General features: G+C 55.4%; 2 protein-coding genes across 2 annotated transcripts; one reads left to right on the top strand and one right to left on the bottom strand.

The window, feature by feature from the left end:
- Nucleotides 1-743: 743 nt before the first annotated feature.
- On the top strand, nucleotides 744-4,845 carry CSUI_004564 (uncharacterized protein). Its single transcript, XM_068064752.1, has 3 exons — nucleotides 744-1,939; nucleotides 2,362-2,524; nucleotides 3,284-4,845. The coding sequence occupies exons 1-3, from the start codon at nucleotides 1,814-1,816 to the stop codon at nucleotides 4,195-4,197; spliced, it is 1,203 nt and encodes a 400-aa protein (XP_067923269.1). The 5' UTR covers nucleotides 744-1,813; the 3' UTR covers nucleotides 4,198-4,845.
- Nucleotides 4,846-5,739: 894 nt separating this feature from the next.
- CSUI_004565 (zinc knuckle domain-containing) lies at nucleotides 5,740-11,943 on the bottom strand. The gene is made up of 4 exons (XM_068064753.1): nucleotides 9,497-11,943; nucleotides 7,964-8,609; nucleotides 7,607-7,673; nucleotides 5,740-6,206 (listed from the first exon to the last, which is right to left on the bottom strand). The coding sequence occupies exons 1-4, from the start codon at nucleotides 9,776-9,778 to the stop codon at nucleotides 5,954-5,956; spliced, it is 1,248 nt and encodes a 415-aa protein (XP_067923270.1). The 5' UTR covers nucleotides 9,779-11,943; the 3' UTR covers nucleotides 5,740-5,953.
- Between the last annotated feature and the right edge of the window lie 96 nt (nucleotides 11,944-12,039).

A 12,039-nucleotide genomic window follows, 5' to 3' on the forward strand; every position in this document is an offset into this window, starting at 1 on the left:
TCGGAAGCTTGTTCCTCTGTTTTCCCGGACATGAGCGGCCAGCTGCGCGAGTCACGAAAGTGGGGGTTTGAGCTGTGGTGCCCCCACGCAGCTTTCAGCCGCAAGTGATTTGGTTGGTCACCAGCTCGTACTTCGGAAAGGCCCGCTGTACAAAGCTTGCCGGCGGAATAACATGAACGGCTAGGGTTATCGAGCCTGGTTGTGCGGAGCGGTATCGCGTCCCAGGCAAGAAAACCCCGTCAGCGGTGATCACCGCACTCCTCACGGCGTCTAGCGGCAGCGTGCAGAACACTCTGACTTCCGAAGGGCCCTCGGGCTGTCCAGAACCTCCTGTCGCCAGGGCATGCCAGGGGGTGAAACTGCGTAGGACCGGCACACCAGTGTGCCCGGCGCTACCGGGCGTTCAGCCGGTAGTGCAGGAAGGGGCAAGGCAATTCACGACGGTTCAGCCGAGGAAGAGCTGGACACACTGCGTGCGGCAGTTCCGCACCGAGAGAGCCATTACTCCCACCAGCGTCGTCCTCACAGATTCGACGACAGTCGCCGTTGTCTAACGCTCGACCTTGCCATCCCAAGTAGGGTGTAACCCTCGAATCCCGAATCCCGTGTAACTGTGGAACCGGCGACCCCGGCAGCAGCCGTCCGTAACTGGGGTCGGTGGGGGCGCCACCGTTACTACGCGCACCGTACGCGAACAAGTGTACCCCTCGCGTAGCGGACAGTGAGACGTGTGAGCTCAGTGTACGCACTTCATTATCATCTCCGTGAGAGCAGACCACGGCCACAATCGCACGCGTTGCTACGTGTTACTCTCGTATCTTTCAGGGAGTTCCCCTTCCGGACAACGGATATAGTTCTCAAGCGTGACAAACCCGACGCCATTGCTTAGCCAGCATCGTCACTCCGACACCCTTGTCCGGAAGCATACATGGACACTCAGAGCGGTAAAGATTTTGGGTCTCCAGGCGATAAGATCTCAGGAATCGCAAATTGTGTGTCGTTCTGCATGGCCTCGCTGGCCCTGTACCCGTCTTTGTGAGCACTAACTGCGAGGTCGACGTAAGCTTGCACCCCTGTCCAGCGACTTCCTACACTCGGCACCCTACTGATCCATAGTTAACACGAACTAGGAAACTGGTTTCCTTCGCGACGTATCAAGAACGACCTTTGGGACAGAAAGCCAGTACAAAGTGTCTCAGATTGGGTAATATCGTGACGCCTTCTTTCTTCTTGCCCACCCCGCGTGGCCGAGTGAGCTCGGAGTCCCAGGGGCACTAACGCGGGAACAGGGCCATGGCTACCTCTGTGACCACGCGGGGCTTTCCTTTGGGAAGCCCCGTGCATTCAGCATTCTGGTCAGCCACGTTTCGGGGCATGCCCGTGTAGGAGACTTCACTGCCTCACCCTGAACTCGGCGGTCTTCCCGGATAACGACATGACCGGGCAGAACGGTCTTACCTCTGTTTGTACTGCCGCATCTCTTGACAGTCGCTTCCCGGAGTCTCGAACCCGCGAACGGCGACTGTCACGAAGGAGCCATCTGTACACCTAGCTGCTCGGGTTTCTCGGTCGAGCTGCAGCTGTCGCCTTTCTCTCTTTCCGTCGGTTCAGCGATAAGGATCGCTTTCATAAGTTTTGCAGGGGTGAACCCGTGGCGAGGGTCTCGCTGGTTTTTCTTTCGCGTTGTCGCGGACCTTCTCTTTTTTTTCGGCGCGCTAGGTTCGCATGGCAATCGTTGCCCTCCTACTTTCATGCCACGCACTGAGTCTACGGCCTTTTTCCTGCCCCTTCGTGTCTCGCACTTCACTACCTCATGCTAGGAAAACTCCTGCAGGTCCCGGCCGCCCCGGCCGGCAAGCCGCCTCCGGAGCCGCCCAGCAAGAGGCCTCCGCCAAAGAGGGACCTCTCAACCGAGTCTGTTGAAGAAGAGGAAGCACAGGTGAGCTTCATGATGCCATTTGGTGAACCCGAGTCACAGCGGACTGCGCGGAGGCGCATGAATAGGTTGCACACGAGTACTCTCGCCTTCTCATTCTTCGCGTGAAGGTTTGTTACGCTTCGTCCAGTTGAAGGTGAAAGGTATGGTAGAGCCTTAGACCAGCCGTGGAGCACACTTCTTCGTTCGATGAGACGGTTGTGGGGTCCGTGCTTACTCGTTTCCTATTTTCGTGTGAACGGGAGATGTAGCCTTGGTCTTTTTCAGCTGGGTGGTGTGTCGGGTCCGTTGCCCGGTTAGTCAGCGCCAGCAGTCATAGGAGTATATCGTGCTCTCCAGTTGTCTTCGGTGACCAGGGGGTAAAGATACGATGTCTTCACGTTGCACATATCCCTCGCAGCCTCACTGGTGTTGCTCTTATCCAGGATAAAGTCCCGTTGTTGCCGACGATTACCACAATGGAACGTTACCGCAGAAACGAGGAAGTCTCGCAACAGGTGCAACAGCGCCTCCGGGAGGGAAGCCAAGGTTACGTGGTCGCGCTGGGGCAGAGGGAGCGATACGTGGGAGAAGCTGCTGCCCGATATGGTAAGCTGACCGGCATACGGTGTTCGAGATGTGTGTTCGCACTCTTTTTTTTTCACCGGCTTTCGGTACGGCCACACAGTAAGTAGCAGTGGGATTCTTCGAAGTGTGTGTCTGTCACAGTGTGGCTGTGCCACGTAAATTGTTTACGAGGCATCCACTTAGTCTTTTCTCTGTCCTGCTTTCTGTGGTTCGGCAGTCAGGGAGCCGACAGTCACAGGGAACCGACAGCCGACGCAAGCCGATTCGGCCCTCGCGTGTTGTCGGGAGGCTGTAGGTTACGGCCAAAGCCCTGAGGCAGATGAAAAGCTGTCGTCTTTAGCGGTGTTGTCTTGCGCCAAGGTTCTAGCATACTAGCTGAGTGCCGGGGGCGGGGGATCGTTCACGTTCTCAGCTTTTGGAAGTTGGCTGGGATGTCATCTCGCCGCTTCTTCCACGTATCAAGAAGACGTCGTCTGGGACCAATACGTGTGTGTCGGGGATCTTCACGGCAGGCGTATACCCTGGTTACATGGAAGTGTCAGGGTCCCCTCACCGAGTAACGACAAACTGTGGCAGGAGAAGCGATGCAGCTGGTTCCCCAGGCGCGTGATTGTAGCAGAGGCGCGTGTTGCGTGACAGGCAGACTCGGAGAAGCGTGGGCGCTTTAGTTTTTGGAATTAGCTGCCCTTTTCCGTCCCGGTACGGGCGGACAGGAAGCCACACGCGGCAGGTCGCGAGTAGTTCTTCCAATCTCCCCTGGTCTGATCACTTTGCCTTCAGCCAAGGCGCCACCCACGGCCCCTCCAGACCCATCCGCAGACAATCAGCCCGAGAAAGACGGCGCCGGAGAGTCAGGGGCTTGTAGCGAAACCGCAGTGCCGGGGGACAGTATCCCAGCAGGCGTTTCGGACCAGGCTACACACACACATCAACCCAGAACATTGTTTCCGCCGACTTCAAAGCCAGCGATCGAGCGGATGCTGCGCGCCGAAGACAAGCAATCCTCCTCGGAAAAAGTCGACACAAAGGGTGCAGAAGCGAGTTCGCAGACAGCAGAAGAGAGTACAAAGCCAGCAGAAGAGAGTACAAAGCCAGCAGAAGAGAGTACAAAGACAGCAGAAGAGAGTACACAGAAAGTAGAAGAGCCTAGCGCTGAATCGAGGGGTGACGGACCGCGGGCCACAGCAGGTAAACAGGCGAGTGCGTGCCAACCTGAAGATAGTCCCGGAGGTTTGCCGAAGTCATCCAATACACAGGAAGCTGCCCATTCAACAGACCCTTCGAAGCCGACGCCAAGAGCGGATGAGAGGCCGGCGAGCGAGTGCATCTCCAAGAGGCATGCAGGCCGAAGTGGTGGGGCGGGTGGGGACAGATCGGGGGTCACAGAGGCGAGGCCCGCCAGCGCGGCTCGCCATACATTTAGCTCGCGTTTTAATGACACCGATGAATCTAGATCAAAGGTGCCGAAGAGCCGTCGTCACAAGGAGTCGCGCGGCCGATCGAAGTCAGCTGAACGCTCGGAAAAGAAGGGCCAAGGGACCTCGAAGAGACGTTCCTCGGCGAGGCGGAGTCAGCCCACGGCCCGGAATGACTCGGAGCTCGCTGCCTACATTTGCGCTCTCTCGGTCGCTGAGTGGCACCGTGTTCTCGAGAGCAGAGTTCTGACGGAGAACCGTCTTCGGCCAATTAAGTAGCTGCTGACTGTTTTTTCTGAACAAATCACAGAGCAGCTTGCGCCTCATCTTGCAAGGGTGAGTGCTCCGATTTGAATTAAGCAACGTATATTCGGAACCTCTTTTTGTCGTTGCCTCTGCAAATTGTTTTGCACGTGTAACTCGCACTACTTTTGCGAACCACCATACCCGCGACAGAGTGTGAGAGTGAGGTGATTTTGCCAGTACATCCTCACTGTGCTTCCTTCGTCGATTTGTCGGGGTTCCCAGGTCTTTTGTCCCCCAGCATTCTGCTCTCGAAAAAACCTTTCTAGAAGCATAGCGCATGTGATACTCGCGTTGAAGGTGTACTCGTGGCCCATGTGTCACAACACAGCTGGAGGCATCGCAGGTTACTGACTCCACAGCTGGAGGCACTTTAAACATCGTTTATGCTTATTGTTAGTGCGCCGGTCCTTCTGAAGACACCAGTTCAGTGCCTTGGACTGCCTTTGTCGAACGTCCTCCGATGTGGAATTTCCGTCGCAGCGAATTAAGTGGTGGCGGACCCCGTCTTTGGGCGGTGTGCTTTGGTCTTTTTTCCGCCCATGGCCGTGTCGTGTGGATGTTCCCGACTGTATTCCGTGTATGGGGAAGTGGTAAGTGGCTGATCCGGGGTGTGTCCCGAGCTCTCGGAGCTGCTACCCGTGCACACGCCCGCCTCGTATGATGGACGTGGTTGCTCTCTCCCCTCCGGAACCCACTGGTGCAAAGGTGGAAAAGGGCCACCGAGCGACGACAAAACATTGTCAAACTGAGTACAGGCTCAACTCTCTGCAGGACTGTAGGGGACCCGCAGCTGGTCCCCCCCTCTTGTGCGAGTGTGGTCATGCAGCCAATAGCTCAATAGTCGAATTGCAAAACTCTCGGGATCGCTTTGCATGAACGGGATCAGGCAGCCGGGAAGAGCGAGCTGGCTGGCCCGTCAACCGTCGCTCTCCTATCGTACTAAGGGCGCTGTGTGGCCACTTAGGCTGCCGAGTTCCCTAACCACAGACTGGCGTCACCTTCCGACCAAAGTTCGTGGACCTTTTGTTTTCTGGCGCCGCTACAGTGCGGGTCTCGAGTTCTGCGCTCTCGGTCGCCGTCCCCGTCGCACGCTGGAGTCGGATGTGCACGAGAAATCTCTTACGGTCCACGGACTGCACTCTCGCGGTTTTGCAACTAGAACTTCGGGGCATGCCTACAAGGGAGTGACAGCTAGCTCCCGCGCTGTCTAGAGCGCAAACACGCCCGGGAAGGTTACGCTGCTCTGGGTCGTGCCGGAGCGTACACTGCATGCATGGCCAGGACGGCCGAGCCAACAGAGGAATGAGATACCTGGGTGTTGAACTGTCCCGCGACCGTTGCCGTTGGCATCCAGAAGCGGACCCCTGTTTGCTGATTCGCTGGATTGTTCAGCGCGGGAATGTGTTCAGTCGCAGAACACACTTTGGCTGCTGTTCGGCTACTGGACGCAGTCTTGCCTCGAACAGCGCCGGGATCACCTGCAGCGACAAGGTGCCCCGTGTTAAAAAGAGTACGTGACGGATTCGGAAAGTCTCTGTACTCGTTTGTCAGACCGACAAGTGTTCGCCTTCGAGCTTGGCGCTCGGGTGGGTCTTAGAAAAAGAAACACACTGCCCTGTTTGACGGAAGCAACAACGACAACCCTAGGCACGCCAGCATACTCCGCCCAGCAGGGGCTAGCGGAGATAATGGGGTGCTTCCCCCTGCTCGCAATGAGAACTGAATGCGATCACGCGCCCCCGAGATCCGGTTCGGCCCGAGTTGCGGCCGTGTCCCTGTACACATGTAGGCCTTTTGCGGAGAGGGGAAGCCTGAGAGATGTGGGGCCGCTCGCCGCTGGCGGCGAGCGAGCACCAACTGAGGGCGCCGCAGACCCCGTGTCCGAGGCCAGCGGTCCGCTTTGCCCGACAGTGAAGAACGAGGAACATTCCGCTTCCATCAAGTGCACGTAGAGATCTTTGGGAAATGCAACGGATTTGTACCTGCAGAGGCGAAAAACACATGAGAGCTGCCGCGCGGTGGCTAGGCGTGATACTCGAGCGCTTCTACGCATCTTGCTCAATGGAGTCTCTTGATCCTGTTTTTAGACCTTAGTCACCTCACCCCGTGTAAATTCTCGCTGCGTGTGCTCCAGGCAGTGAGGCTCGGGCCCCGGAGTCAAGCATACCGCAGCGCCTTACCGCACCGGACTTTCAGGCAACCCTAAAACACTCGGGGACACAAACTGGCATAGCGCGTGCATAAGAAGCCAGGCGAGAGAAAGTACTGAGATGTTAAGAGAGCGTGCATCTCTTACCCGAAAGGGTTTCCAATTGTCTGAGCAAGGTTGATCATGCCATGGTAAAATATGGGGATGACAAGAAGAAACATGACGTGCATGAGCAGCATTTGAGCGACCTCCCAAACCGCCCTGCGCTGGATGGGTCGAAGGCCCGCATCGTTTGGACTACGCTGCTGCGAACGGGGAGAGGGGGACGAACTGCCGAGAGAGGTCGTCGCCAGGGCAGGTGGCAGAGGCACTAGTGATTCACGGGAGTCTAACCAACTGGCACGCCCCTGGTACGCTTCCGCTAGCTGGCTCACGCATGCTGCAGCTCCAACGCCAGTCAGAATGGAAAGAAAAAGATTGTTAATATGTACAAGGATGGAGAGCAAGTGCACATACGAAAACGGTAGCTGCGTCTCTACGTACGCCCAGCACGCTGCCACTTCACCTCGACCCTGAATAAACAGCGCAATCACACAAGGCGGGCTAGGGTACTGAAAACTCAGCATGCAGGGGAGAGGTCCTTGTCGACGTCTCCAGGAAAGTCTAGAGAACTCCGGGCGGAGACCAACGCCCAAAGTGGTCTGCGCGCCACACCTAGCTTCTTCGGTCTATAGCAATGGACTCTTTGTTAGTACCTCGAAAAGAAAAGTGCACAGCAACGTATACACTTTGTTGAAAGTAATCAGTTGCGCAGTTGGGAGCCAATCCTCTCCGCACTACCTGTTGAGAGGGACGTTTTTTGAAAACCAGCATCCTGTTATCATGGACGCCGACAATTCTATCTCAGTTACCTCATCGGAGAGAATAAGCAAAAAAGAGGAATCTGCACCAGTACAGACGGGAACACCATCACGGCTACACAATCGACTCTCTACCGATGCCCGCATCGGAAGGCGTCGTATGCGACGAACGAGAGGAAAACCCTCTGAACCCCCGCGCTCGTGAACGAAACGGCGACGAAAGGAAAGAGAACTCGTGTGAAAACGGCGATAGAAGCATTCGTTCTGGATTACCCTTGCACAAATTTCGTGCCACTTCCTCGTTGCGTTCGCCGCGAATAGGAGCCGACCCCGTTTTGCGAGAAGCATACTAAGCTGCGACAGCCAGACCCACACGATCTGGGCCTTCGAGGGCGCAGGCTGAAGAAGGGACAGTTCCTCGGCAGTCAAAAGACCACCAGCTGAAGACAAGGGAGCGGAAAGAAGTTACACACAATTGAAAGTGGGGGGCCGAATTTTGGGGAGGGATTTAAGGGACGTATTGATGACATCGTGCTCTGAAGAAGCAAGTGGCTTGCAGTCACCGAGTTAACAGACTGAGAGCTAAGGCGACGTCCCGCCCCAATCTGTAAGGCAGCGAAACCTCCTTTAGATCTCGGGGTCAGCCGCAGGGCGGCCCCCAGTGTGAATGAAGCCATCCTGCATATGGTGTGTCGCACTACCCTGACGTCCAAAGAGGCTGTTGGCTCACTATGTAGATAAAGGAGATTTCCATTTTCCCGCTGTGCGGCGTCGAACGTTAGATGGACTACAACCATTCCGAGGCGAAGGATAAGGCGGAGGACACTGTCTTTGGTAAGGCGCTTCTCTCCACCGCCCGTTTCAGGTGAGCGAATCTGTAAAGCTGCCTTATTGGCCTCCCACTTCGACCAAGGTTCTGCCCCTGCGGGGGCCGCACTGACACCGGTCGACCCAGCAGGCTCTATAATCGCAACGAGAAGCTCTTGGCGCCCAGCCCCATCTGTCGGTGCGTCACCTTGACTCTCCTGTATGGATTTCGCCTGGCCTACTCGTCCCCCTGGTTTGGACGTAGGACAGCTGAGGTGCCCTTCCTCACAAGCGATCCGCCGTCCGTGCTGCCCCCGGCCAGCATCACCCGCAGAACCACGCTCTGCAATGCCGGTGGCGGGGTTCACTTCTTCGTCTTCCTCTAAGATGTGAGAACAGGCCAGCATGCAGAGGTCGTCGACACAACCCCACAAATGCATAATGTGCATGCGAAGTGCCCACCAACGCGAGAGCGAGTTGGAAACATACATGCCCAGTAGAAATCCGATAAGTGTAGACAGGTAGTCCACCAGAGCTTTGAAGGACGAATACTGTAGGCGGGAAGCCTCCTGCACAAATACATCAACTTCTAGAAGTTTCTTGGCCTTCGTACGTCTAGCTCGCTAAGCACGCGCAACACCCGGCGGCTGCCGCGCCATCCGTACTCGAGATCAGGTCAGGCGGGTAAGCCAGGTTACCCAGTGAAAGCCACAAAGCACTTCACAGGAGAGGCTGCTCCAGGGCGGTCACAGCTACAGAAAGTAGGAGGCGTGCAGCCCTGGTGGCCTTTCGTCGTGAACGTATCGTGAACTTCGCGGTCATCCTAGAGATCCCTGCTGTCCCACTTGTGGTTGTGCGAGTTCGCAACAGTACAGTCTCCTGCAGGTAAGAGCAAATTGATCCGACTATTTGGACCAAGCGCACTCGAAGCACCTAGCTAGGCAACTGTCATATGTGAAGCAAGTTCTCCAAAGTCTGTGGGGGTCACTTCGCTACTCCGTACCATGTACTGAGAGGAGAACCAAGGTACGCAGGTTCCCAGTAAGACATGGCCGCTCGCTTCAAGCCACTGGTGCCGAGATCCGGCTGCGATCCATTTGCACTGAGGTAACCCCCTTCCGATCCACTCTTCTGTCTGCTTTTGTTTACACACGAGCACCCAGCTAGGGCCTGTTCTTGCGGACATGAAGAGGAATCAAACGTACAGACATCAGCTGTACGTCCATTCAGAAGCAGCGAAAAGGGTTTGTTGCCGTCTACCGGCAGCAGCGTACACAAAATCTGGCTCTATCACGGGCTAGAAACCTGAGAGAACAAGAATTTCCTTACTTGCACCTGCGCGCGCGCGTTTTGTTTCCTTAATGAGCGGGCCGAAGTCTTATACTACGGGCCACCAGCACGAGAAGACACAGATCAACTTTATCAACTTTTCAAGGCCTGATACCTGCTGACTCACGGATTCGAAGTGAAGAATGAGGAGACAGATAGCCAGCGCGAGCGACCAGTAGAAAAGAACAGCAGACCAGAGCCTGCGGGAAGTGAAGACGGTACCGCTGACGAGCGTGAAGGCTTGCCAAGAGCTAACAACTTCGTCACTATAACGAATAAGTTGTCCGGGTGTCTTTCGCCTCATCTTCTGAGCTGCTGAACTAGGCGACAGGATACATGACGGCTGTTGTATCCCTGCCCTCAGCGGAAGGCGTCCTTCCTTCTCCCTATTCCACCGGTTGCCCTCCATGGCTATATATGCAGGTGGTGTTTACCGGTGCCCGTGGAAGCCGTCCCCGTTGCTACCGGTGGTGTTGCCTAGGGCACTTCCGTTCCTCCCCCAGCAGGCTATAAAGTCCATATTTCTTTCCTACAGTACCCGTCTCCCCTTGGGCTATGCATGGAGGCATCATCCCAAACTACTCCGCGGAATCGTTTCTCCTCGGCGCCCTGACGCAAGCGGGATCCAAATTAAGTAGAAAATTCATGGGTGAATATGAACCGGTGAACAAAGTAATACACCAAAGCTGGAGGTCCGCAGAGTCTGTGCTTTACGGCCTCGTACGGTGATACGGCGGCTGCCCTTCTCCCCCCGGTGTGAAATCCATGAACAGTCAGTTCGTGTTGTCCGAATTCACACAGCGGAGACCGGTTTTCGGTAGGTAAAGAGACCGCCAGTTCTCACCAGCTTGCCCATAGCAATAGTCGTCCTCACATACACATCGCCGAAAAAAGCCAAGAAAGAGGCCTCGTACTTTGGTCCTGCGACGCACCGTTGACTCTCCGAAAGCTGGTGTTTTTCCGCGGAAGCATGCCTACCCAAAAGCAATCCCGATCGGGTCCGGAGCGCAGAATGAATCTATGTGGTACTCGGGAGCTGTTCTGTCTAGCCACGTTAAAAAAACTCTTGCCTTACTTTCAAAGCACGACCACACAGGCACGAGGTACGAAACACAAGAGGTGGCTCAAGTGACGACTAACAGTCCGCAGGCTTTTTCGTCAGCGGCGGCACCAGATGAATGTCACAGAAAAAAAGCTGGACGAGGTGAGGCCCTGTCCACCCGCTACGGAAGCGGATATTTATTGGATCCTGGAAATCTATTTGCCTCTGGATGCAGAGAATTCCCGATTGCAAAGATGAAGGAGGAACTGAGCAAGCCACGCGCTGAAGAAAGCTTCTTTCTTTGGGAGGGGCCCTCTTCACGATGAGTCGATCTCGTATGCGGAAGTCTCCGTGAGGACCTCCGAAGAGAAGAGGTAGACGACCGGCCCCCGCTAGTTGGTGTATGGAGAAAAACAACGTGAGTACAACACCTGTAGATCACTGCACGAATGCAGTGATTTCTTTCCTCTTCTGTGTTTGGATGACCCACAGCAGGTACGCCGTCTGGAAGAGTGTATGAAGCCAGTAAGGGACACTTGGCTTTGTTCGACGCGCTCCCGGCGGAAAAACAACGGACAGTTTTTCCTGATTTTCTTGGGAAAAAAAAACATGGCATCGTTGATTCAGGCTCCGTGGGCAGGCTCAACCCTTCACACGGCAATAACAATCTATACATACAGGCCCGTCACTCCGCCTTGATACATTAAAGGGATCTTGCTATAGAGGTCGAGAAAACAGAACGAAAACACGAACTGCCTTTGCAGACACAGGAAGAGGGCCTGGGATGCCGCGAAGGAAGACGGGCAGGTCTGCTCGCGCTGGAAGACGAAACCAGAGGAACACCGAAACAGGCCCATGAACCCAGCGGGTTGTCTGTGATGGAGTGCTCCGTCCAGATCGACAGTCCTCTAAAAATTCCGCACGTCTACACACGGCATACGCACGCACTCGTTTGAAAAACTCCACCTGGTAATTTCCACGCTCAGAGACAGCTCTACCGATCGAGACTGCGCTCGCACACCATTACACTGCAACCCGGTGCGACACGAAAGCGATGAAAAATCCACTCTATGCTCAGCTTACACACTACGTTGTCTTCCTTTCAAAGACCTTAACAACAAAGCAACTGCTTGTAGAAATCACGAGCTTTTGGTTCGCAAGGAAAGTGGCGGGTCTCCAAGGGACCCCGGCTGCAGAGTGATCGTGCGACGGCGTCCCGTCAGTCCGAGTTCCCAGCGTGGGGCTGTTGGTGAAAAGTGACTTTCTTCGCTGCTTCTAGTCCATGCATGCGCTGTCTCCTGGTTGCTCATGCATCTCGCCCTGCACTCTTTGGATCCACTGCGTCCGTGGAAAGTGTGATAGATGGATGCTACACACCTGACCACCACGGCTTCTTACTGTAATTGCAGATGCACGTGTCTCTGCAGGTATACAGCTCCAATGGCGATAATCGTTCTTGCACAAAGTATAGTGCCAGAGAAGTAGTTTTACACGTTGGGGTGTCTTGCCAGCACATGGCCTACACTTCAAGGACAACCATAAAAAGCAGTCTGCTGGTGAATCACACTCGCGTAGTATCGACTGCACGCCCCGCACCGACTTAGGCACTTTGTATCGTGTGCTCGACG

This window comes from Cystoisospora suis, assembly GCF_002600585.1.
Source record: "Cystoisospora suis strain Wien I chromosome Unknown contig_2149, whole genome shotgun sequence".
In the NCBI taxonomy this organism is placed as follows: Eukaryota; Apicomplexa; class Conoidasida; order Eucoccidiorida; family Sarcocystidae; genus Cystoisospora; species Cystoisospora suis.

What these genes read in the sequence shown, in the direction of transcription:
- CSUI_004564 (XM_068064752.1), top strand. Translation starts at nt 1,814, where the DNA reads ATGCTAGGAAAACTCCTGCAGGTCCCGGCCGCCCCGGCCGGCAAGCCG. An exon ending in TTGAAGAAGAGGAAGCACAG is followed by an intron (nt 1,940 to 2,361) that starts GTGAGCTTCATG and finishes GCTCTTATCCAG; the next exon opens with GATAAAGTCCCGTTGTTGCC. An exon ending in AGAAGCTGCTGCCCGATATG is followed by an intron (nt 2,525 to 3,283) that starts GTAAGCTGACCG and finishes CTTTGCCTTCAG; the next exon opens with CCAAGGCGCCACCCACGGCC.
- CSUI_004565 (XM_068064753.1), bottom strand. Translation starts at nt 9,778, where the DNA reads ATGGAGGGCAACCGGTGGAATAGGGAGAAGGAAGGACGCCTTCCGCTG. An exon ending in TCATTCTTCACTTCGAATCC is followed by an intron (nt 8,610 to 9,496) that starts GTGAGTCAGCAG and finishes GTATTTGTGCAG; the next exon opens with GAGGCTTCCCGCCTACAGTA. An exon ending in AAATCTCCTTTATCTACATA is followed by an intron (nt 7,674 to 7,963) that starts GTGAGCCAACAG and finishes CCTTGTCTTCAG; the next exon opens with CTGGTGGTCTTTTGACTGCC.